General features: G+C 37.5%; 1 protein-coding gene across 1 annotated transcript; it reads right to left on the bottom strand.

Moving 5' to 3' along the window:
• Positions 1 to 1,134: 1,134 nt before the first annotated feature.
• Positions 1,135 to 21,591, bottom strand: LOC143556613 (uncharacterized). Its single transcript, XM_077045888.1, has 5 exons — positions 21,070 to 21,591; positions 20,903 to 20,991; positions 3,942 to 5,043; positions 3,555 to 3,845; positions 1,135 to 3,459 (listed from the first exon to the last, which is right to left on the bottom strand). The coding sequence occupies exons 1-5, from the start codon at positions 21,562 to 21,564 to the stop codon at positions 1,135 to 1,137; spliced, it is 4,302 nt and encodes a 1,433-aa protein (XP_076902003.1). The 5' UTR covers positions 21,565 to 21,591.
• Positions 21,592 to 25,716: the final 4,125 nt, after the last annotated feature.

The raw sequence follows: 25,716 nt of genomic DNA, 5'->3' as shown, positions 1-25,716 counted from the left end.
ACCGATTTGATGGTAAAATGCAACATTTTTTATGCCGGATAAAATAAAAAATAAAAAAAGAACAAGCATGCTTGACTTGAGAGCAGTGGTGCACTTTTGTCATCTTACGCCCATCTGTCATGTGTCCTATTTCCCGGTTTGTAAAATTGTGTACCTGGGTGATGATTCGATCAAATATTTAAACATGTGATTTTGGTTTCAGTCATCATAAATAATCAGTAGTCTAGATTAATCTCTGAATTGTTTGAGAACTCTAAGATAAACCTTTGTCACAGGTTATACACGAATGATTTTTCATATAAGACGGAGATTTCTCTCGTTATTGGAATTGGATATAAATGCTATCACGAACAAAATGGTAACCATCCTTCTGTTCTCTATTCAATCGATCGAGCGCATGTCTCCATACTTCTAATTAAATTGATGTCATGTGTCTTAACCAAAACCTATTTAATTAGTAGCCCACTAGATAATATATTAAAGCCCAAGTTACTATTTTAATAACAAAACCTAAATAACATCTAGAAGTAAATCGAGTCCGTACTCCCGCTTCACCAAACTCGTTTAATCGCTAACGTTGTTTGCTCGATCGACAAATTTATCCAATATACTAAAATACACGTTGATAACACTAAAATTACCAACATTATTTCCCGGCCTTTCTTTCCCTCGATGAAACTTGAGAACACAACGTCAAACTCATAGATGGCTTTGACTCAAATACGGCTCCATAACAAACCATCACTATACCAATTTTTGGCTAAATAACTAAAAAAATTCAAGTCAATGTAAAGTTATTAACCAAAAGTCCATGTAACATTCTAAAAATCACAAACATAGATATTCAAAAACTACACACACAAAACGGGAAATCATATTCATAGGAGGTTGCTTGTATCCATTTCTTGAACATTAATTAATACAATGCCTTCATTTTTATAAAAATTTACCTTAAAATCACCGACACTGTCAATTTGGGAAAAACAACAGTGCGTCACTTGTTGTAATCACCTGAACTCTGATCAGCTGCCCTGAAACTTGATTGATCTCTCGAACATCATTGATTTATGATTATGTTGGATTTTCAAATCATATCACCCCTTAGGATACTCATGTTGTGAGTGCCTATCTTATTCAAAGCTCTACGTAGTATAAGTGCCCTAATAATTCTGTTGTCACAGATGCAAAACCGTACGAATGAAGTTGCCAGCTAGCCCCATAAATACGCAAATTTTTCAATTGATAAATGCTTTGCGGAAGATGACTTATGCTTGTACCGTTTATATTTAATTCTTTCAAACATTCTAGACGTCCAAGTTCCTCTGGCAGATTCTCAACAAAAATACAATTGCAAAGATACAAACGTTCTAAACATTTCATGTTGCAGATAATGTCTGGAATATCTCTTAGTCCTATACAACTCATTAGGCATAACCACTTTAAATGCTCTAATCTGCCCAGATCCTCAGGTAACTGCTTAATCTCTTTGATTGACAAAGTTAGCTTCTCTAAACTTTCTAGCAGGTATATACCCTGGGGCACCTCCGGAATACTGCCCTCAAGAGTAAGCTCTCTTAAATTTTGTAAACCACAAATGCTAGCTGAAAAATACTCAAGGTTTCTGCAAGCACTTTCTAAACGTCTAAGTTGCCCTGGCAGTTCTTTTACTTGACTGCAAAAGGAGAGATGTAAACGTCTTAAGCATTTCATGTTACTGATGTTCGGAATATCCCTTAGATTCATTAGGCTTAACTCCTCCAAACACTCTAATCTGCCAAGATCAGTGGGTAACTGCTTCAGAAGCCAACAAGATTCAAGAACAAGATATTTCAGATGTTTCAACATGCAAATGCTATTTGGAAGATGCTTAATCACTTTCAATGTCAAATATAGCTTCTCTAGACTTTCTAACTGCCAAAGATCCTTGGGGACCTCCAAAATACTTCCTTTAAGTGTTAGATCTTCTAAATGTTTTAAGCTACAAATGCTTTCCGAAAAAGACTCAAGGTTTGTGCAAGCACATAGACCAAAAGAAACAAGCTTCTCAACATTTCCACTCCATGAGTATCGAGATTCAACATATTTGCACTGAAACTGAAACTTTGGCAAGTTACTGTTGGGATGCAGTGGGCATATATCTACAGACTCTGCATTTAGTTCTAGCATAGTTGCAGAATCAGGACTAGCTAATGAATTCAGTTTGTTAACCAAAAAAATTTCAAACCTCAAGCTACCAGTTAAGTCTAAGTAGACAAGTTTTTTTAGACATCCCACTGGAGCATGAATTTCTTGAAGACAGTAACATCCTTGAAGATTTAATTTCTCGATGTGTGGAATCATCCCAAGGTTAAGGTTACTCACCTTAGAACCACGAAGATCGAGGGATTTAAGGCACATACATTCAAGGGGCAAATGGAGTTCTACAAATTCATAACATTCAGAAAGTTCTAACGTTTCAAGATTTGTAGTCATCCCAAGGTTAAGGTTACTCACCTTAGAACCACTTAGGTTGAGGAATTTGAGGTTTGGACATTCAAAGAGCATATGGAGTTCCACAAAGTCAATACATGTAGAAAGATCTAAGGTCTCGAGAAGTGGAGTCATCCCAAGGTTAAGGTTACGCACCTTAGAACCACTAAGATTGAGATATTTGAGGTTCGAACATTCAATGGGCAAGTGGAGTTCTACAAATTCATAACATCCTCGAAGATTTAACTCCTCGAGATGTGGAGTCATCCCAAGGTTAAAATTACTCACCATAGAACCACTAAGATTGACGGATTTGAGGTTCGAACATTCAATGGGCATGTGGAGTTCTACAAATCTATAACATCTTTGAAGATTTAACTCCTCGAGATGTGGAATCATCCCAAGGTTAAGATTACTCACCTTAGAGCCACTAAGATAGAGGGATTTGAGGTTCAAACATTCAAGGGGCAAGTGGAGTTCCACAAATCCAATACATCCATTAAGATTTAACTCCTCGAGATGTGGAGTCATCCCAAGGTTAAGGTAACTCACCATAGAGCCACTAAGATTGAGGGATTTGAGGTTCGAACATTCTACTGGCATGTGTAGTTTCACAAATTTATAACACCCTCCAAGTTTTAACTCCTCAAGATGTGGAATCATTTTAAGGTCAAGGCTACTCACCATAGTTTCAACAAGATCAAGGGTTTTGAGGTTCGAAAATTCAATTGGCAAGTGGAGTTTTTCAAACTCTTTACATCCTTGAAGACTTAAGGTCTTGAGATTCGGAGTCAGGCCAAGGTCAAGGTTCTTCACCTCAGAGCCACACAGGTTGAGGAATGTGAGCTTTGGACATTCAGCAGGCATGTGAAGTTTTAAAAGGCCATAACATCCTTGGAGATTTAACTTCTCTAGATTTGGAGTCATACTAAGGTCAAAGGTTCTCAACTTTGAGCATGTGAGATCAATGAACTTGATATTATTAAGAACCTATCATAAGAAAAGAAAAAAACAAATATCATTTTAATGACAAAATATTATGTTGTAATGAATTATAGAAAACAATTGATCAACCATTATTCTACCTTTCTATCTCCCCCTTCCCAGAGTTCTGTGATATTGCTCGCAACCAGTTCAAGGTTCACGAGCTTATTTGCTTGAAACGTTTTAGGTAAAAACTGAAAAGGGTATCCACGCCAATTAAGAGATTGTAAAGTATCTGGTAGGTATTGGTTATCTCCATCAGTATTCCATGTTCCATGTCTAGTATTTATAGAAAGAAACCTAAGTTCCTTCATGCTTCTAAGACCTTTCATAATAATTTCTGGATCGAGATCTGTATTCCTCAGTTTTATACCTCTAGTTGCTTTAGTACCCTATAAATAAAAAGTTAAAACGCTGATATAGAATTATTGTGATAAAAGATAAATATATTCCTACTTTTCCAGCTTTCATAAAAAATTGAACCTTACCAATTCATTAACTAATATATCTTCAATTTCCTCTTTAATCCATAATCGACTATGCCTACTAGGTTCATCAGGGTGCAAACGACGAACAATATTCCAGCCCATTTCTTCTATATGGTCATGGAAACACAAGCCATCAATGCTAGAAATAGTTATCAAAGATTTCTGCTCAAGTACTCTTAAACCAATTTGAGCATTTAACCCACAACTTCCAAGTATTCTGATTGCTTCTTCTTTCATTTCACCTTTCAGTATGCATACAACATCCAGTAGTATTTCCTTCTGATCATTTTGTAGATCATTATAGCTTAATTCCAGTTTCTCCAAAGTTTCCTTTAAGGGAATTGTTTTTAGTCTTTCTAAGGCATCTTCCCATTCACTCTTACTTCTACGACAAAGATGTGAACCCAAAACTTTTATTGTTAAGGGAAGACCAGCAGCATAATGTACAACTTTTGTTGATAGCTCTTCATACCCTTCAATTGGAATATCTCTCCCAAATGCATACCTACTGAAGAGGCAAACGGCTTCTTCATTTGATAACAGGCTGACATCATGTATAAAGTTCACTCGTTGTGCCGCCAACACTTGTTCATCCCTTGTTGTTATGATGATTCTACTTCCTGGCTTAAACCAAGTAAGCTCACCGGCTAACGCCTCAAGTTGTTCTATATCATCTACATCATCTAGAACAATAAGAACTTTTCTACTGGACATCACCTTTTTCATCATATCTTTCCCGTCAAAAACACTTGTTACAAGAACGTGTTTTTTGTTCAACACATCTTTAAGGACCTGTTTTTGTAACTTCATTAAACCAGACGGAGAGCCTTTTGAAACTTGTCTGACATTCTCAACAAAGCTTTTACCTTCAAACCCAATGGATATATGATTAAAAGCAACTCTGGCTAAAGTGGTCTTCCCACCACCTCCCATCCCCTTGATCCCTATCATGCGAACATCTTCAGATCCAATTTCTATAGATGAAACTATGTTCTTTAGTCGGGTCTCCATGCCTACTAACTTCCCATCAATGCTCAAGGTAATGAGATGTAGCTTTAGTGAAACATCTTGAACAATTTGATGGATAAATTTCGCTTCGTGCCTGTGAGTTGGAGAAGATTTAATGAGATCACTGGGAATCCTATTTAAAGACAAATTAAAAAGAAAATAAAAATTCAAAAATGTAGGGTTAATCCTGTTTATTGAAGATACCAAAGTCCAGGGTCGTAGTGTTATTAGAAGAAACGAAGTTTGTTATGTAATTATGTGGCTATGTAAGTATAGGGCCCAGTTTATAATAGATCAAACTTGGGAACTACAAAGTCAGATGTGTCAACCATGTAGCTAGGGATCATTGACATGTCGTAACCCAACATACACGTTAGCTGGATGATTGTAAAAGGGTCCATCAAACTCAATAGCAAACATAAAAAAGTTATCAATACAATCAACTTCTTGTTCGTTTAATTCTCAACTTTTTCTACATTTCATATTCAGTTATTGTGTGTGCAATCAATTCTAGGCAACAACTGGTATAAGAGAATCAGGCTGTTGAAAAATCAAAGAAAGAAAACCATTAGCGGTTACACTAAGATCAAACTGAAAAAGGTGGCAGCAGAAGTTGGTTTTTATTCCACGTTCAGAGACAGACGGCGGTGCGCAGTGCTATTCAGCAGTGTTGTGTGGCTATTACAGAACCAGAGCAAGGATATAAAAGCAGCCAATTTTGGCAGGGAAAAAATAGAATTTTTTTGAAAGGGGGCCAAGTTACAAGAGTTAATTTGGGGGCTGGAAATTTTATTTTTTCAAAGGGGGTTACCTCCTTTTGTAATGGCAGGGAGTTTTGAAAATTACAAATGGTGAGGAGTTATTTTCAAAACTACTTGCCATTACAAAGGGAGGTAAATAAGAGCAAAGTGGTTGCTCAGTTTTAGTGAAGGTCATATCAAACTTCTAATAGATTTTTCTAGTTAGCAAACAACTGTTGGGCATAAATTGAGGATTATACGACTGAAAAAAAGATTCAAGGAACTAGGATGATTCGTTTTCAATACAAGTAATTTCAAGTTTTCAATTTCGTTTAGGAAGATATGTATTTACTCTTAGTATAGAGGAATAGATATCTATACAGTTAAAGTAAACCTTAGTCAGTCAAGGTAAAGGTTATTATACGAGTAGAAACTATGCCAGAGATTTGGAGGTTCCGAATAACGCACCGGTAACTCATAAGAATGTAGGGTCGTTATCCCACTATCGACGTTAGCTATATTTGATTATGCAAACAATGTGGTTTGGGCCATTCAAATCAAGATATTTCTTCAGGCGAACAGTTTCTGGGAAACAAACCAATGGCTAATACACAACCATATGTAAGGAAGGGACAAGGCTACCATTGGGTATCTGTATCCATGCCTAAACTTTGACTCCCATGGATTAACCAAATTATTTGCCAACATCTCTCCCCTTAGTTTATTAATCCATGCCTTCAAGATCTTCAATCTTCAAGGGAATAGAGTCTTCATCTTCCTCTCTTGCACTTTGATTCTTTTTCTTATCTTTATCATCATCATCATCATGTGCTTCTTTATTTTCATCTCCGATAATTGCCATTAAAACTGTTGGTTCCTGGTCTTCTGGCACCAAATTGGACTCTTCTTGTGCTTTCCTTGGACAATCTCTTGCATAATGTCCAAATTTATGACAATTAAAACATTCTACTTCTCTCATATTTCTTCCAAATCTGCTTTGATCTCTAGGGTATTTGCTTCTTTCATCAAGGTCACCAAAATTGTTTCTGAACTTGTTACGTGACATGTCTCCTTCTCTTCCCTTTCGTGGATGCTTTTCTTCGTCTTCTTCTTCATCATCTTCTCCATCTTCGTCTTCTTCTCTAGACTTTTCCTTACGCTAATTTCCTCATGATGGAACAAACCTTCTTTGCTCACGATTTCCAAATCTTCTTTCACGTCATAAGTTGTTGTCATGACCTGAATATAACAACCTATCTTGTCGTCTCCAAGGCTTCCCTTCTTGAGCCTTATCCTTTCTTCATAGGTATTCAACTTCCCGATAATCTCATCTATCGAGACTTCATCCAAGTCGGTACTTTGATCTATCGATGCATCAATCTGAATAAACCGATCTGGCACGGATTCTATGAGTTTCTGTACAAGCATGGGTTCATCCAAGGATATTCCCAATTCACTAGCCTTAGTGGCATATGTGTTAATCCTCTCTGTGAAGGCGCCTACTGATCCATCTTCCTTCATTTGCATCATTCGAAACTCCACCACTAGCAATTGTAAACGAGCCTTCTGCACTCCTTCAACACCGACATGCCTTTTCTTCAACGCTTCCTACACTTCCTTCGCCGTTTTGCAATTTGCCACTTGCAAAATAACACCCTTCGGTATCACTTGATGCAGGTATGCAATCGTTGCTTTGTTCCTCTGGACATCTGGTTGCATATCACCCGTAGGTTCTATCGTTTCCCATAAACCATTCACCTCAAGAATAATCTTGATTTGAATCGCCCAAATCGTGTAGTTTGTTGAATTTAAAATAGGGCATTGATAATGGGTTAAAAATCCTACTTGTTTATGTGTAACCATTGCGTTGGTATTACTCGGTCCTCCTAAATCTGACATACGTTCTACGCGTTAAGCTTCACTTTGGCTGACTAGGGTTTCCAAACTATCCATATAGTCATACCTAACGGTTCTATATACAAAAATACAAAAATTCATAATACGATAAACCTGAATTTTATGTATCAACCGAAACCCGCAACAATTCTTTCAATCATCCTCGATTATTCCTCAATTGATACTTATTTCTTCTTGAAATGTGTTATACGAACTGATTAAATCGAATCAACCCTTTTTTCCCCTTGTTGGTTTGAAATCTTTCAACAAAATCTCCTATTTTATTGAAATAGATCACTTCTTCATCTTATCTCTTCGGTTTCTGATTCGTACTCAAACACAAACGAGCCACCGTTGTTATTGCCTTTGTTCACCGGACACCGGCCGAAATTACTACATCCTCAATGCAACTACCACGTTGCCCTTGACTTCCGATTACCACGCTAGAAACTCACCACCGATGCCCTTTTTAAACCACCGAAAATCGCAGCCGCTACCACCACGCCGCTGGAATCCATCGTTGCCGCTGCCTTGCACCACAGAAATACCACTGCTTGATACCTTCTCTTATCTGCCGGAAATCACAACCGACCACCACCACACCACCGGAATCCACTGTCACCACTGCCCTACCACCAGAATACCACCACTGATGCCTTTTCTATTCACCGGAAGTCACACCCGGTCACCACCACAAATCACACTCTGATTTGTTAAAAAAAATTGAAATTGGAAGCACGTACCACCAATCTTCAATTAATTTCCGGAATCCACCGCCAATCACCACTAATTTTCAATTGATTATCAGAATCCACCACGAATCACCACTAATCTTCAATTAATCGATCAAAGAGCATGATGCTCTTATACCAATTGTTGCCTAGATTTGATCTTTACACAACTTGATCGATTAAAAAAAGATGAAACAGAGTTGATATCAACTAAATCTTTACTAATAATATAATGATTCAATCTTTACAACAATTCTGAATGTTTTGACTCTTGAACTGAATACATTTATAGATTACAAGAACCAATCCTAATCTGACATGTGTACATGGAAGTTATAAACTTTCCATTTAACACTTCTAGACCCTATACTTACATGGGCATTCTATATATAACATAAACATACTTCGACATAATTACGCTATAACCCCTAAAATTTGACTTCCAGTGATTAACCAAATTATTTGCCACAGACTGCGCAAGAACAGTAACACCTGGTGTAAGAAGACGATGAGCCAACATTGTTGATGGCAGACAATGTAAACTATAGTGAACATGAAAAAATTAGATTCAATAACGGACAAATACTACCATATAATTACTCTACCACAGATTAGCGTATATGGTTTTAGCCCATCATGCCAAGCACGTGAAGCATGGTGAAGTCCATAGATGGCCTTGTGTAATTTGCAAACATGATTAGGGAAGGATGGATCGGCAAAGACGGGTGGTTGTGACATGAAAAAAAATCCTCGAATAGAGTACCTTGGAGAAATGCATTGTTTATGTCAAGTTGACGAAGAGACCAACTTTGAGAAGTGGCAAAGGAAAGAATGAGACGAAGAGTAGCGGGTTTGATAACCGGACTAAATGTGTCGACATAATCTAGGCCAGGATGTTGATGAAAGCCTGTGGCTACTAAGCGAGTTTTTAGGCGATCCACCGTTCCATTCGGATTAAACTTAGTTCGAAATACCCATTTACAACCAACGACGTTGGATGCGGAATCGGGTGGGACAAGGGACCAAGTTTTGTTTCGTTGAAGAGCATCGAATTTTTCTTGCATGGCTTTGCGCCATAGTTGACTTTTGTGTGCTTGAGTAATGGTTGTTGGTTGATTAGGATGAGGGGAGGTGGCGTTGTAAATAACAAAAGTATCAATGTGGTATTTGGGACTTGGTTTCCGGGTGTGCGGCGGAGAATTAATATGTTCATTGTTTGTGAGCGGGGATGTAGACGAATTGGGTAATGGTGTAACTATGGAGTCGGTGCTGGATGAGGTAGTGTGGGCTGAGGAGTTGTTTGTTAAGTGCAAGGGGAAGAGGTAGTGGACGGGAGAGGAGAGTTATTTTGTGAAGTTGGCTAATGGGTGATGGAAATATTTGGGTTTGAAGATGTGGTTCAGAAATAGATGGATGTGGGCTTTCTGAGATCTATAGGCTGGATTTAGATATGAGAATGGAAGGAGAATTTACAATAAGTTGTGGAGAATTATTGGTGGTGGATGGTGTGTGAGATGGTGTGTAAATAGTGGGATTACGGTGTATATGAATAATTAGTGATAACCAAGTGTTTGGATTAGGAGGTAAGGGGGTGGATGATTGAGACCGAATTTCGTAAGGGAATTGATCTTCTTTAAAGTTTACATGACGGGACATGCATACTTTATTTGTTTGGGGATCTAGAAGATAATATGTGATTTGAGTGGTTGAGTACCCAACAAAGACACATGGTTTAGTCTTAGCTTGAAGTTTGTGGGAAGAATATGGTCCGAATAGTTTGTTCGGATCTCGCTTTTGTATGCCATTATAGCTTTTCAAAAAAACAATATGGTCGTAACCAAGGATATAATAAACAACCAAAACCTTTTAGTTTGTTATATAGTTTGTGAAATAAGCATAGATATGGAGAGTCATTTTTGAGTGTGGACGTAGGCAAACGATTAATGAGATAATTAACAATAGTGAAAGCAAAAGGCCAATATTTAAGAGGAATTTTAGCATGAGATAGAAGAGTGAGGCCGGTTTCAAAGATATGATGATGTCGATGTTCGGCATAACCATTATGTTCGGCGGTGTGGGTGGGAATGTAAGATGAGAAATGCCACATGAGGCAAGACAAGAAGTGATATAGTGCTTAATATACATAAATCCCTTGTATATTTTATATATTATTTTATTTGTTTATGTTCTGTTTTTATTAGAATTTGTATATTACTAACATATTTGAATAATGTAGGTTTCGGGACTTGTTCATGGTTAAAAAGGACGAAAAAAGAGCTAAAACAAGCCAAACCGGTGAACCGGAGCATCAGAATTGAACCGGACCGATCAGACTCCCCTCATCCAGAGCGCTGCGCGACCGGGAGGCCAAATCCCGCCGCGCGGCGCGCCGGGCATCCCGTTTTGCTCATTTTCTTCGGTTTTTATCAGTTTTGGTCCCAGAAAATCTATTTAAACACCCCTAAACTTAATCTTAAGCATACCCTGCGAACCAGAGCCGAATTTGGAGTTTCCTGGAGCTTAGGATTGCAATATTTGGTGGGTTTGAAAGCTAGGAATCAGCCGGCGAAGTGCTTAATTTTCAAGGACGAAGACTCCGGGTTTTATCGCCTTTATTCTTCCGTTCTTATTTATTGTCGCCATGATTTCCTTTATTCTTGTTTTGTTTGATTTTATGATGCTAGGCTAAACGTTATAGACTGCCTAGGCTTATGATGAACCTACTTTGACGTTTTGTTTTGATTTGGGGATTTATTTACGTTATGGTTTTTATGATTTAGTAAAAGGTTTACTTATATTAAATTGATGCGTATGGATATTTAGGGTTGTTTGATTAATTGTTATTATTCCATAGTTGCCTTGATTTTTGTTTGTCATTATGATAGGTTTCTATTAGGTCATCTACTTTGTGTTCATGATTATTTTATGATTGATTTCGAATAAGATCATAGGAATAATAATTATTAATTAAATAAACCTAAGTGTGCTGCCAACCTAAATAGCTGTAAGGTGCTAGGTTATCGATAGATCTTTATTATTTGATCTTGCTAGATTTAGTTCTTCGTAAGGAGTCCGTCTAGGTTTGATTATTAAATTATTGTCTATTGAATCAATTTGATATATTAAACTGCCTTTGATTTCCGCGCTGTAAGGTAGGATTTCGTATAAAGGAACTGAATTATAAACAATTGGGTGACCGTAAGCGAACTTGATTCTTAATACTGGTGTGCGTTAAAACTTGTTAAAGATCCATAGGTTTTCTCTTGAGAAGGGTCGGGGGCCTATTTGGTTTTTCTTTTAAGTGTCTATTTTACGATCCCAGTCCATAACTAAATATTTTCCCGAGTCAATTCATTCCCGAAATTTAGGGGAGTCTAGCCTAGGTAGTTTTCTCATCATTATCTTATTTTCATAACAAACTTTGTTTTCGTTTAATTTACTTGTTTTCTTAATTAGGTTTAATTATAGTATTAATTTAGTATCTTAAATAAAAACCCCCTTAAACAAATATAAATAATAAGTCGTGTTTTGTAGTTGAGTCTAATTAGCTAGTAAACGTAATTTAAAGAGTCTCGTGGGTTCGATATCCGGACTTACTTAGCTGTACTAGAGTCGACCGGTTCACTTGCCGGTTAGTAGTTTTAGTTAAGTTAAGAGTTTAGAATTATTACTTAGTGTCTAGATTAGCGTGTTTTTATTAGACTACTTTTAGAATTATTACATCTAGTTTAAGCATTATATATGATTTAATATATAAACTACCTACACATACAACCTAAAAAAGCATATTATACAACATTTAAATACTTAAAAACCATTTGTGTACGAAAGGTGAGCGTCTCAACTTCGATTTAGGTTGCTTTTTGCCTAAAAATCTCGCCCCAGACTCGCCTTTTAAACATTGATTACCTTGACTAGCCTAAAGCGATGAGGCCCTCGACTTAGGTCGCCCCTCGCCTCAGGCGCGCTTTTTTAAACCAAGCTTTATATAAAGAGGAATAAGACCTCTACATTATTTAATGGAGTTTGTGTGGATGACTTAGTAGTAATAGGTACTCCAATTAAGGAAATTGAGTTGTTCAAATCTCAAATGGAAGATAAGTTTGAAATGATTGATCTAGGATTGCTAGTATATTTTCTTGCGATTGAAGTTATTAAATCATGGGGTGAGATTGCAATTAAGCAAATGGGATACAATTAATTATTATTCTAAAAGAATATGATATGGTTAACAATAATGAAACAAAGATTCCCAAGGATGCATGAACAAAGTTAACCAAGATTGAAGGAGGGAAATCTTGTAGATGCATCGATGACATATATGCTCAAGTAGCACGCATCGAAATAGATCGTTTAATATGGGTTTTAATTAACAATCTAAGCTGGCACAAAGTACATCACTTAGATGTAAATTCAGCCTTCCTTCATGAAGACCTTAAAGGTAGAAGTCAGAAAGGTATACAAGCTATCAAAAGCATTGTATGGGCTAAGTCAAGCATCACGTGCCTGGAATGTGAAGTTCACACCAGACTTCATTAAATCACCTGATTTCAAAAAATGTAATCTAAAACAAACGGTCTATACAAAAAGGAATAGCACCTCTCCATTTATAATTGGAGTTTATGCTGATGACTTGATAGTCATGGGTACTCCAAAGAAGGATTTTCACTTTTTCAGATCCCAGGTGGAAGTTAAGATTGAATCAACGATCTAGGATGGCTAGAATATTATCTAGGGATTGAAGTTATCCAATGGGGAGTGAGATTGCAATTAAGCAAACATGATGCATAAATAAGACCCTGAAAGAAACTGATATGGTCCATTGTAATGAACCAAAGATTCTCATGGATCCGCAAACAAAGGTTACCAAGACGCAATGAAAAAAACCAGTAGACACAACTCAACATGACTTAGGTATGTGCTGCATACAAGGCCTGATCTAAGTTATTTAGTCTGGGTACTTAGTATATCATGCAAGAACCAATGGATCATCACATGAAGGTAATGAAGCAAACGATACATTACATGAAAGAAACTAAGGAGCATGGAATCATCTACAAGAAGCAATGAGGCTGCAACGTAATTGGTTTTTTCTGGCGGGGGGGGGGGGGGTAAAGTAATGGTTTTCATTCAAAAAAACAAATTTTCACGTATGTTAATGGATAAAATTCATGGATCTAGTCTTTTAGATGTTAAACACAAGTTTTGGACGTAAAAAGTTTGGATTCTGGGATGAAAACAATGTTGTTTAATTAAAAAGGTCATCCTGAGAAACTACGGTGTTCTGCCGGCGAAACTAGGCCTTTTCTGCAAAAGTTTCACTAAGGCATGTGAAACTAGTGAAACTAAGCCCTAACAAAAGCTAGGCATGCGAAACTAGGTTAGGCATGCAAAACTAAGTTTTTTCCATGCAAAGGTTCCTACGAAAATCCTAACTAGATTTACTGCAAAACTACTTGGTTTTGATGAATTTCCACTCAATAACTTTTATATAGAATGTGAGACGTCCATTTTTTAATAGATACCTTATCCTAGGGATTAACAGCAATCAGGTGAGTTCTAGATTGACTTTATATATATTTTTTTCCGGTAATGAGCATACATGAATAGTAAGAATAATAAAGCTAACACTCACTCAGCAAGGCTGACTTTTTGTATGCACATCAGGTTGACATGTTTGTGAGTCAAGAATACGGTATGGCTGGCATTTGGACAGTTATCTGCACAGAAGATTGCTATCCATTTGAGTTTAACCTTGTTTATTTCAGTTACTCTTAAGAGATTTTAATTTGTACCTTGTCAAGTTTGAATTTGTAAAGATAAATCCGCTGCATTAATGTTAGGTTTGAAGTTTAAGAACTTTGAATGAGAAGAGTCAACTGTTGAGATACCAGGGTTTAGGACGTTTCACTCAAGAAGGATACCAATAATTAACGAACAACTTAGAAATAACCGACTTATATTATAACAAAAAAATATAGCTCGAAAACTGATTACAATATCTTTGGTAGTGATGATGGTGATTGGTGTGTTTGTTGTTGTTGTTTCTAACACTAACTTTGTACATGTACTTATACTAGTTCCCCAACTTAGTCACCAAGCATAATTATGTATTCACCACTCAACTTGGCCAACAAGGTGAACTTGGCCACCAAGGAAATAGAAGAATTTTTTATAATACCCCTTAGACCTTAATCGGCTTGTAAAACCTCTTAGGCCTGGTTCACCGACTTGTGACCCGAAATAGGAATTAATCCAACATTCAACCCCCCCTAATTTCTGATTCGGATTAGAAAGGTCTTCAACTCCAAGTAGCCCGCGTATCTTCGTGAACTTGATTCTTGCGAGTGCTTTAGTGAGGATATCGGCTCGTTGCTCTTTCATGTTAATGTGCTCAACATCAACCTCGGATAAAATGAAAACGGGATTTTATATGCTTTGTTTGTTTGTGAAAACCGGATATTGCGGACGTGTTATCAACTTTCAACACAACTTTCTGCAACGTTTCTCCAGTCAACTCGCTCAACAACTCTCGGAGCCATACAGCTTGACATGTGGCTTCCGAAGCCGCCATGTACTCAGCTTCACACTATGAGAATGCAACTGTCGCTTGATTTTGTGAGAACCAGGTAATTGGAGATTGCCCGTAAAAAAACACATGGCCGGTGGTAGTTCTGCCATCATCCTTATCTATGTTGTGACTACTATCACTATACCCGATAAGTCTTTTGGGCCCATTCTTCTTGTACTTGATCTTGAAACTCATCGTTTTCTTCAAATATCTCAATAGGTGTCGTATTGCCATACCATGAGATTCTCGCGCGCTTTGCATATATCGACTAACAATACCTACGGAGTACGCCGTATCTGAACGAATATGTAATAAATACCGTAAGCAACCCACCATATTCTGATACTCGGTTACATTGAGCTCGACTTCGTTCTCGGCTTTTGAGTATTTCACACCATGATTCATCAAGACTTGAGACAGATTACAGTTTTGCATACCGGTCTCCTTCAGAATTCTTTTGGCGCATCCTTCTTGTGTAATTACTATCCTGTCCTCTCGCTGAAATACGTCAATTCCGAGATAGTATGTTAACTTCCCGAGATCCGACATCTCAAACTTGGTTGCCATACACTTCTTAAAATCTTAAATTATACTCGAGCTTGTACCTATCACATATTAAATCATTAATATACACGGATATGATTAAAAATCTTTCCCATCCGTCTTTCGGTAAACCGATTGTTCCTTGGAACATTTTTGAAACTTCATGTCTCGTAGGATGTTATCGATCTTTGTATTCCAAGATCGGGGAGCTTGCCTTAACCTATACAAAGCCTTTGACAACTTGTAAAATTTCGTCTCCTCACCCTTTTTCTCGTATCCATCGGGTTATGAATCAAACACGACTTCTTTCAATTCACCATGCAGGAGAGCTGTTTTTACATCAAGATGGTGGATTTCCCACCCGTTAGATGCGGCTAATGCGATTAGTATTCGAACGATCTCGATTCGGGCTACCGGAGAGAAAGCATCATCAAAGTCGATCCCGGGTTGTTACACATAACCCATTGCAACCAACCACGCTTTGTACTTGTTTATCATTCCATCTGCATTTCGTTTGATTTTGAACACCCACTTCAACCCGATATATTTTGCACCTTTTGGAAGTTCAACTAGCTTCCATGTTTCATTCTTGTTTATTGAATCGATCTCGGTATTCATAGCACGGACCCATTTTTGGTTAAATGGCTACTCGGTTCACCACTTGTTGTAAGAAATAATTGTTCATAGTCAGAGTCAACATGTAACACAATAATCTTCTTGTAATCTTCTTGGTAAAACCGAGACCCGGGTTGAACATCTTAGACCCATTTGGGCCTCATTTTCACCCGAATGTCATGTGGCCCATAACTCGTTGACTGAACTTGAGAGTTGACTGAGGAATTAGGCCTAATATGACTCAGTTCGGTTGAGTCGTAGGACTCGAGTTGAACCGATGATGCAGGCTTAGAGCTTGGGCCACCCGGGCTGCTTCCAGAAGTTTCTTGACCAGTTCCATTGTCAACCGCACCCCCCACACCATAGAAAACATACCCGAATCATAATCATTCGTCTCGACTTTCTTTACCCAATTCCACTCTTTATTTTCGTCAAACACAACGTCCCGGCTAACAACTATTTTTCGGGTGTTTGGATCAAAGAGCCGGTATGCTTTTAAACCCGTCTACGACCCGAGATAAACGAGCTATCTTTACCTGTCATCAAGTTTCTTTAGGCATACACTAACTTTGGCATACACCATGCACCCAAATACTCGAACGTGGTAAATAATCGGTTTCTGTTTCTTGAACCGTTTATATGGAGTTTGATCAACCAAGGCCCAGGTTGGGACCCTACTGATTAAAAAGGTTGAATGTCGGGCCGCTTCTCTCCACGTATAATTTGGTACCTGCATCACCTTTAGAATACTCCGCACCATCCCCATTAAAGTTCGTTTTAGCTTTCTACCACACCATTTTATTGTGGCATGTAAGGGGCGGTTAATGCCGAATAATTCCACTTTCATTGTAGAACTGATTGAAATCACGTGAAGTGAATTCTACTCCCCTATAGGTTCGAAGATTTTTCATTGGTAAACCCGCCTCTATCTCGATTAGGGCTTTAAACCTCTTTAAAATTTCAAATGCTTCACCGTTTTCTATCAATAAAAACGTCCACATATATCGTGAGAAATCATATATAATAACAAAGGCATAGCTATTAACAGAGATAGTGGGTAGGGTTATTGGACTGCACAAATCACCATGAACTAACTCCAAAGTTTGGGTTGCTCAAAAAGAGGTTGTGGATGGAAACGAACGCCTCATTTGTTTACCCACCAAACACGATTCACACAACTGATTTTCGTGTTTAACATGTGGTAAATCTCATACTAGATCCTTCTTGGCCATTGATTTCATTAACTGAAATTTATGTGCTCGAGCCTTGCATGCCAACGCCGTGCATCATCTTCGATCTTTGAGTGCAAACATACGGGAGCTCCAATCTTCATTCGTATTTTATAGAGTCAGTTTCGTGACCTTCATGAGTAACCTCCTGTTCTCATCGTACATGGTTAGAAGATCATGTTTCATTCGAATGTCACATCCGGACTCTGTTACTTGACCGAGACTTATTATATTATTTTATTTTAACTCCTAAATGTAATAAACCTCAGTTAGCAAGTTTTGATCACCCGATTTTCCTTGGAAAAGAATTGAGCTTTTTCCCTTGATTTGAACAAATGGCCTATCTCCGAACTTAACCCTCCCGGTATTGTTCTCATTTAATTCTAAAAAATATGACCAGTTTCCAGTCATATGATTACTTTCCCCGTTATCCAAATACCATACATCATCTTCGACCCGCTCGGTTTAGTATTGGTATTAGGTTTTGTTCATTTATGAACACAACTTGACGCATATACGTCGCATCATCAAAATCTTCACATGCTTCAGTTTTGTTTGCTTTTTGACCTTTTTAAACTCGGTCCGGGCAACCGGATGCAAAGTGACCAAACTGCTCACATTAGTAACATGAAATCTTTGAGTGATCTTTCTTCATCTTTATTTTCCCCTGACTTGATTACCCTTGTTCAGTACTAGGGGTTCCGTCTTGGCCATTAAATCGGCCTAGACTGCGACCTCAACCTCCTCGTCCCCGTCCCCTATTAGATTCAAAACATCTATGAATTGATGAATCATATTTACCGAATAAAAGTTTACCTTGGTCTCCCCCTTAAATTTCTTCTTCTCGGATTCATTCATCATATGCTCGGAGTCGTCCTACAACATCTTCTTCTCGGGTTCACATGTGTGTTTAGGATACAGGTACACGATTAGTTTTCGTGTCGTGTACAGGTATACACATTTCGTGTTCGTGTCCTATCGCGTTCGTGTATGGGTATACATGATATGCTAGCCCTACATGAGTCCGAGGACGAGTCGTTGGGTTCATAGCGCGTGTTGGATGACAAAGCACGGTGGCAAACCATCACCATAAGACAAATACATGTCGCCCTTCAACTTGGAAATCTAATATTATTATATTATTATTGGGGCGATTTTGGGCTACAAACAAAATGAAAATTGCCCCCTGCTGACACGTATCAAAAATCGCCACCCAATGTAGCCTCTCCACCACACATGGCCTAAATAGTGGGTTTAAGAAGTTGAATTCTCATAGCAAATTTACCATTCTATCTCGATATATGTGTCCCGAGCCTGTTCCAAATGTTGTTTCACATCAAGAGACATGTCCCAAGTATCTCAATTAGTGTTAAAATTATGTTGATTGCTAAAAGTTGAAGCTTTGCCTTGCAGCTGGTTATTGAGCTTGGTCCAGGTTATGAAGCAGGTTCTACAGGACAGGTTAGCGGCTTTCACGGGTTAGATCACATCCATCGTCGCTTCGCCGTTTTCAATTCCATATACACAAAAACAGTGTCTGATTTCCCCAAATTATATTATTAGGGTTTCAAGATACATATAGATTGTATAAACCAGTAAAGAAAGAGGAAATTTCATGGATCAGATGATGTGACCATGTTCAACGAGATCTACTTTTAGCCCTGACATGATTACGGGTTCTAAGAACCTAGAAGGGGCGAAGATTTAGCGGTTAAATTGAAGGATGGAAGGAAGCAATTGCCATTAAAATAGGAGGAGATGAAAATCAGCTGGTAGGTCGGTCGGGTATTATCACAATTCTCGAACCCCGTTATAGCCCAATTAGTTATTTGGTTGCTATTTTATATTTGTTTATCAAGTAATAAACAATGTAAACAACATAGATTTAAAAATAGTAATAGATTAAACAAATCAGACCAATATTGTTCCAATATATAAACGTTTGAATAAAAAATCTAACAAAGTATTTTGGACTGTAAAATTCTGACCACATATGTTCTTCTCCATTATTTTCTACACACATAAAAAATTCGATGAGACTCGATTTAAAGTTTAGTGACCCGATTTAAAGAAAGATTGTATGAGTGACCTAATAAGAACTTTTTTAAAACTTGGTTACTATTTTATACGATATTCCCTCATATAAAAGGTGCAAATGCCCCATCAATACATGTTTAAATTATTAAAAAAGAAGCATTTGTGAAAAGCATAGAGAAGCTGGAGACGTGTTTAACAGTTCCGTTTTTGTCCACGGGGTACGACCAGGAACCGACCAATTTCCCGTTTCAAGCTGAATTTCAAAACTAGACCCGTACATGGTTTCAAATAATGGTTCCATTAAACGGGTTTTGTAAACCAGGTACACAGGTTTCACGGGTTGAAACCATGACCTACACAAGATCTTAGACGTGGATATAGCCAAACAATGGTTGAAACTTTAAATTATCAAAATTAGGTTTAATAAAAGTTCTTATGAAGAACGTCTTTATAAAAAAAAAAAGTTGACTACTCAAAACAAAGGACTAAGAGTGTGACTGTAATGATAGTTAATCCAAAAAAAAACAAAAAAAAAAAATAAAATGAATAGTTTAACATAGAAGCTTTGAACTATAGAAGTAAACATTTTAAAACAATTTTTAAAACTAAAAAAAGCAGGCATGTAATGGTTTGAAGCTAGATCCTACGACGATCAAAGTATTTGATACTAACCTATTATGATATTACAGGTCTGGAAAAATAATCAAGTGTAGGAAAGACCATGATTATCAAGAAACTGAAAAGTGAATAAGACGTTATCATGTTACCCTTTTTAAAATATGGATATGTTTATCCGATTGAAAGAGTCAGAAAATAACTTATAACGGATTAATAGGTAGTGACTAGACACTAAGACTAAAATACCGTGTGACGGAGTCCTTTCAAATATGGTTTGACGTAGGCATACTGCTAACATTTTCAATGATAAAGGCACATAACTGCGTAGATAGGATGTGTGTATAGGTTTGGTTGGTACGACGTAGGAACAATAGAGTCCTGCTGAGTTGTTGAAAGACTATTCTTGTTATGTCTTAACTATTGATGAAAATCCTTTTGAGTTCATTAACGTCATTCTTCAGCGATGTGCTAGTGTTTTCAGGTAATTAAGAGTGAGTGGCATAGGATAGATGTCGGAGGAGTTGGACAATCCCTAGGAATATATATAAGATGACTCAGATTAATTTGAAATCCTTGTAATAAGCTTTCGAATAGGAACGTTTTGTAATGGAATAAGGGGTATTTAAGTCCCTTTTTATATAAATACTATTTTAGTCAAAATTTTCCACTATGTAAAAATTCAAAAGTAAATAAACAGTAAAGCAATACCAATTGGTAGTCATACATCTAGCCCCAGGTCGGGGTCGGGTGTACGTGACAAATCCAGCCCTTCATGGAAGAAGTAAGCATATAGACGCACATACATTATCATTTTATCAGAGAATATATGTGGAGAATGATCAAACTCAAGAACAAGCATCATAAAGTTGATGCAATCAAGTTCTTGTTCATTCAATTCTCTAATTTTCTACATTTCTTATTCAGTTGTGTGTGTAATCAATTACGGGCAAAGAATATAGGATAAAGGAACTACCCATCAAAGGTGGTCTTCAACTCCATCCCAGCCAGTTCGGCCGCTTCTTTCAGAGCACTTCTCCATCTTCCAAAATCATTTTCCTTGGCCTGTTTGCCAAATTGCAAAACCTTCTTATTATCAACATAAGAAATTCTTGGAAGAAGTAAGCATGATAAAGATGTTACCAGATCTGATGTGAATCCTTTCAATGAAGAAGGTCCACTGCAACAAGATGCCACTATAGAACAAAGATGGTTAAAAGGTATAATAGAGCTCCGACTGCGCTTTTCATGTTTGGCAAAGGCTTCCCCAAATGTCCCGCATTGGTTACGGACTTCAGTGGGTTCCACATCATAGAAGATAGGGTAAGCAATATGGTCTATCATCTTCTGGCACTCCATAATTTTGACGAGCTCATGCAAGCACCATGATGAAGATGCATAGTTTTTAGAGAAAACAATGATGTGAAATCTTGGGTCTTCAATGGCTGTGATGAGCTCATCACTAATTCTTTTCCCTTCCTCTATTTCTTCATCATCTTTGTAGGTTATAATGCCTTTATCGTGAAGAGCATGATACAGATGATCAACAAAGGTTTTACGGGTGTCTTCACCCCGGAAACTTAAAAAGACATCATACTTGAAGCTCTTTTGAACAGATGATACCGAAGTAGACGCCATTGCTTGAAGAATCAAATGAAACGAAACCTTGATTGGAAGAAATTTGTATGAGTTGATTAGATCAATTGTTTGGAAAACATTTATAAAGACGTCTACCAAAACCCTTGTTCAGAATTATTGGTTACGCGCTTTCAATATTGTGGTTGACTTTATGGGGCCTGAGGTGTGCATCAGGTATCTAATTCTAATGAGTAAGAATTTTTTAAATTAAGTAGCCATCATATTCTTGCAAGCCTAACCCAATATTATCAAATACGCGTTTTCAACATTGTAGTTGACTCTAATAAAAAATAGAGTAGTGCTAAAGACCGAGCATAACGGAACGTTGTACGGCAGCGTTTTGGCTCAAAACGCCAGGAACCCCCCCCCCACCCCTCCTCGACATTTTTGGGGCGTTTTGGGCTTTAAAAAGTCCCCCAGTGTTTTGTATACAACCTTTTAAGGAGAAAAAAGTGGAGCCCAAGTTAGTTTCAAGCCAATGGAGAAGGAGGTCGGGAGAGGGGAGGGGGGGGGGGGGGGGCGCTTCCCTCCTCCCCCATTACGGATGGTCTAATAGGGTCGAGTTTTACCTCAACACCAAATGAGATCCCATATTGGAGGATGTGAAGAGGTGCCGAAAATAGGTTGGATGTTGTATCTGGGTGCCTAGTTCGGTGTAACACCCCGTAACCGCAGCGGAAACGTAACCGGGATGCAACAGACACCTCTGATATCAACCACATTGTTTATAAAGAAAACGGAATACATTAATATACTTCAAATTACATTATCTCATATTTCATTACCGTCTAGGTATACACACATCATACAATACGATACATAATTCTATTTAATATAATGTATCATAACATTCCGCACGTAAATCTTACACACATCTAGCACTTAGCACGTAAGCAATCACTTCATCTTAGTCGTACCTGAAAAGCATGTGAGAAAACGGGTCAACTACGAATAGTTGGTGAGTTTCACAATTCGAGTAAACCATGATAAATCAATATCAAAATATAATATTATCGATGTAATTATGCTGAGCCCACAAGTGAAACCTCTGACTATCCACACACAACCTCGTGGCATACTCCGCCCACGAACCTGCCCCAAACCGCTATGTCTAACATTACATAGCAAAATAAATAACAACAAAATAGACATGTGCAACTGGCCGGGAAACATCAGCAAATCCATGCCGGACCAGTTGGGTTTGTCAGACCAATAGTACTATCCACACTCTACCGGCTTTCAGCTAATCACTCGTGTTGCGGGGCCTTACAATGTTAGCAACTCAGACAATTACCATCTTAGTACATTTCCGTACGATTCCCGTACAATAAAATATATATAAATACACGCAAATCCATGCGTTCAGTATGTACTTAAACATTTCAGTAGTAACATGCTTCCGCCCCGGGAAAATATTTAAAAACGATTCAGAAAAAGGGGCTCGTGAAACTCACCTTAGCACATGCAAGCAGGTAACAACAGTCATTATTAGTTAACACGTCCAATCTGTAATATGACCCCTACGATCGTTATTATACAATTATTGTTTATATAATCTTTAACCGTGTTAACCGGTACATCTGGGGACACTGTTAACCCAGTACTGTACCCATTCCGGGGGCAATGTTAACCCAGAAACACTTCTAGGGACATCTGGGGACACTGTTAACCCAGTACTGTACCCATTCCGGGGGCAATGTTAACCCAGAAACACTTCTAGGGACATCTGGGGACACTGTTAACCCAGTACTGTACCCATTCCGGGGGCAATGTTAACCCAGAAACACTTCTCCGGACTCAGATTGTGATATCGTTTAGAGTTCATTAGTCAAAATTACTATTAGTTTGTTTTCCCCGTTTTGCGTGCCTAGCACGGTTATCCGTTTTTACGTTTCAAAATGAGTCTGGTCACACACGACCCGAAAATAGTTGTTGACTGATAATTTAATTAAAGATGTGAAATTAGAACTCGGTTTAGACGCCCCGATTGGCCGCGGGACCCGTTTCCGTCTTTAGTGCACCGGAAACTGTTAAATCGGATAAAATTACTCAAATCATCCGAATTATTTTCGGATGATTTATTTTTACTTGTTTAACTCAGTTATATGAAAATAGTTCATTTTTAGGGTTTTTATACACCGGTCAGCTCGTTTAGGCGAACTTTACCGGTTTACGCGTTTTAAACCTTAAAAGTTTGTTTTTATTTTCTTTTTAGCACAAATAATTATCCGTTTTGTCTCGGATCTTGAAATTTTGCACAAATCACTTTTTGACAGTGGGGAATTTTATAAAAATATTTCCAGAATTAATTTTTATATTTAAAATTTATTTATCTATTTTTAAACACCATTTAAACACTAAATATGTCGTAAATACCAAACAACCTTAGAAAAATCCCAAATTTTTCCTGGATGACCCCTGCCATCTACATAGTCCCCTGTAATTTTTCCAGAACAAAAATCTTTTTTTACATGCCATTTTCATTAAAACCGAGCTAGAAAACCCTAGAACTCGTTTAACCGAAAAGCCTACTTAGACTTCTCCAAATGACCTAAAATTTTGTGTGTGACTTATAAATGTTATAAAAAGATTATCTGGAATTTTCCAGAATTTTTCATGATATTTAACTATTTTTCACCATTTTTAGCCAAAACCGAGCATTAAATTCACCAAATATTCATCCTTTGTCCAAAAATTACCAAATTTTCACAGATATCATATTTTCATGTGTAGATCATCTCTGTGAAATTTCGTAGCCTAAATCTAAACGTACCACAATCTGTCCAAAACACTCATAACCGAACATAAACCGAATATACCTTTTGTTTTCCGCCACTACAAGCTACAAACTCGTCTTTCCGCCTTATCTACCACTAAATACAGAACCTACAACCAACATACCACAATACCAAGCAAGTTACACTCACCATCAAGCCTCTTACACTATAGTTTCGGTTATTGTTTCAAAACTAAAGTTTAAACCGTAAAAATTCGTTTTTGGTTCGTTTAACTCCTTTCTTGGACCAAGATCCCTTGTATAACCCGTATACATCACTTGATCATGCAAGAATCGGTTTTCATCTCGGGTTTTCACCCTTTTTCACTTGAAACCTCATTTTCTTGCAAATAAACTCAAGAAACGAAGACGGAAACGTAAATAACTCGACTTTTTACCTCGGTTTTCTTGCTAAAAATCTGGATTTTTGGTTCATCAAGTGGAGAGGAGAAGGATTGATGTAAATGTTTTTTAGAAAAAAAATAAAAGGAATGGGGTAGAACCCCTTATTTCCGATCGGAACCAAGAGGGGGGTGGGGTGGGACCCACCCTTCCATTTCTAGCCACATGTTTGGATATTCGCAATCCGGATAATGTTTTGGATAATCTGGTTCATTTCGTTTTTTGGTTAAATGTTTAATTCGGCTTAAAACGAGTCTAAAACGGTCGTTTTCGCTTAAAAATGAAATTTATATAAAACCACTTTAAAACTTTAAAAACTTAAACCATGACTTTCATTAACTTAAAACATCATATTATTAATAATTGCGCATCTTTTTCGGCTTGATCGATCGTCTTTTGCTTGGTTTGGTATTAAAGGTTTCGTTTAACGTACCGACGTACCATTAAATCGAAAATCCTTTTTCTGTGCTTTAATTCACTTATCCCGAAGCTTTAATACTTCGTAAACATCACTAAATATCATAGATATCGTCTATAATTGAACCCTCGATTCGTTCGGGTTTCAATAACTATCGATCGATTAATCGCATGTTCAATACGATAAGTTATATAATCACGTACAATCAATACAGTGAACCATGTATTCTCGTATAATTACTATGGTAATCCATGTACCCGACATTAAATATAACGTAACTATTGTCTACCGGTTAGGGTATACCTGGTTTAGTCGGAATCGTTACATTCTCCCCCCGTTAAGAAATTTCGTCCTCGAAATTTTACACGCCCACTATCCCCTTCCGAGGGAAAGGCGGGGGTTTTTCATTCAGAATTCACCCTCGTGTTACCAGGTATAATCTGGTCGTCGTTGTGAATTCCACTTAATCTTAATCAATAAAGCTTGGTGTGTCCAAACTGTTTAGTTTTCCCGTCTACTATCTCTACGGGATCATTTATGATATCAAGTATGTCTT

The sequence above is a fragment of the Bidens hawaiensis genome, unplaced genomic scaffold, assembly GCF_021521415.1.
Source record: "Bidens hawaiensis isolate Kalapana, Puna unplaced genomic scaffold, B.hawaiensis_p1.1 tig00018658_1, whole genome shotgun sequence".
Lineage (NCBI taxonomy): Eukaryota > Viridiplantae > Streptophyta > Magnoliopsida > Asterales > Asteraceae > Bidens > Bidens hawaiensis.
The sequence above is the reverse complement of the archived record's forward strand: the minus strand, read 5'-3'. Positions and strand labels throughout refer to the sequence as shown.

Coding starts and splice junctions, on each gene's coding strand:
- LOC143556613 (XM_077045888.1), bottom strand. CDS start 21,564: ATGGCGTCTACTTCGGTATCATCTGTTCAAAAGAGCTTCAAGTATGAT. Junction 20,992..21,069: donor AAGGATTCACATCAGATCTG/GTAACATCTTTA, acceptor TTTGGCAAACAG/GCCAAGGAAAATGATTTTGG. Junction 5,044..20,902: donor TTGAAGACCACCTTTGATGG/GTAGTTCCTTTA, acceptor TCCAACTCACAG/GCACGAAGCGAAATTTATCC.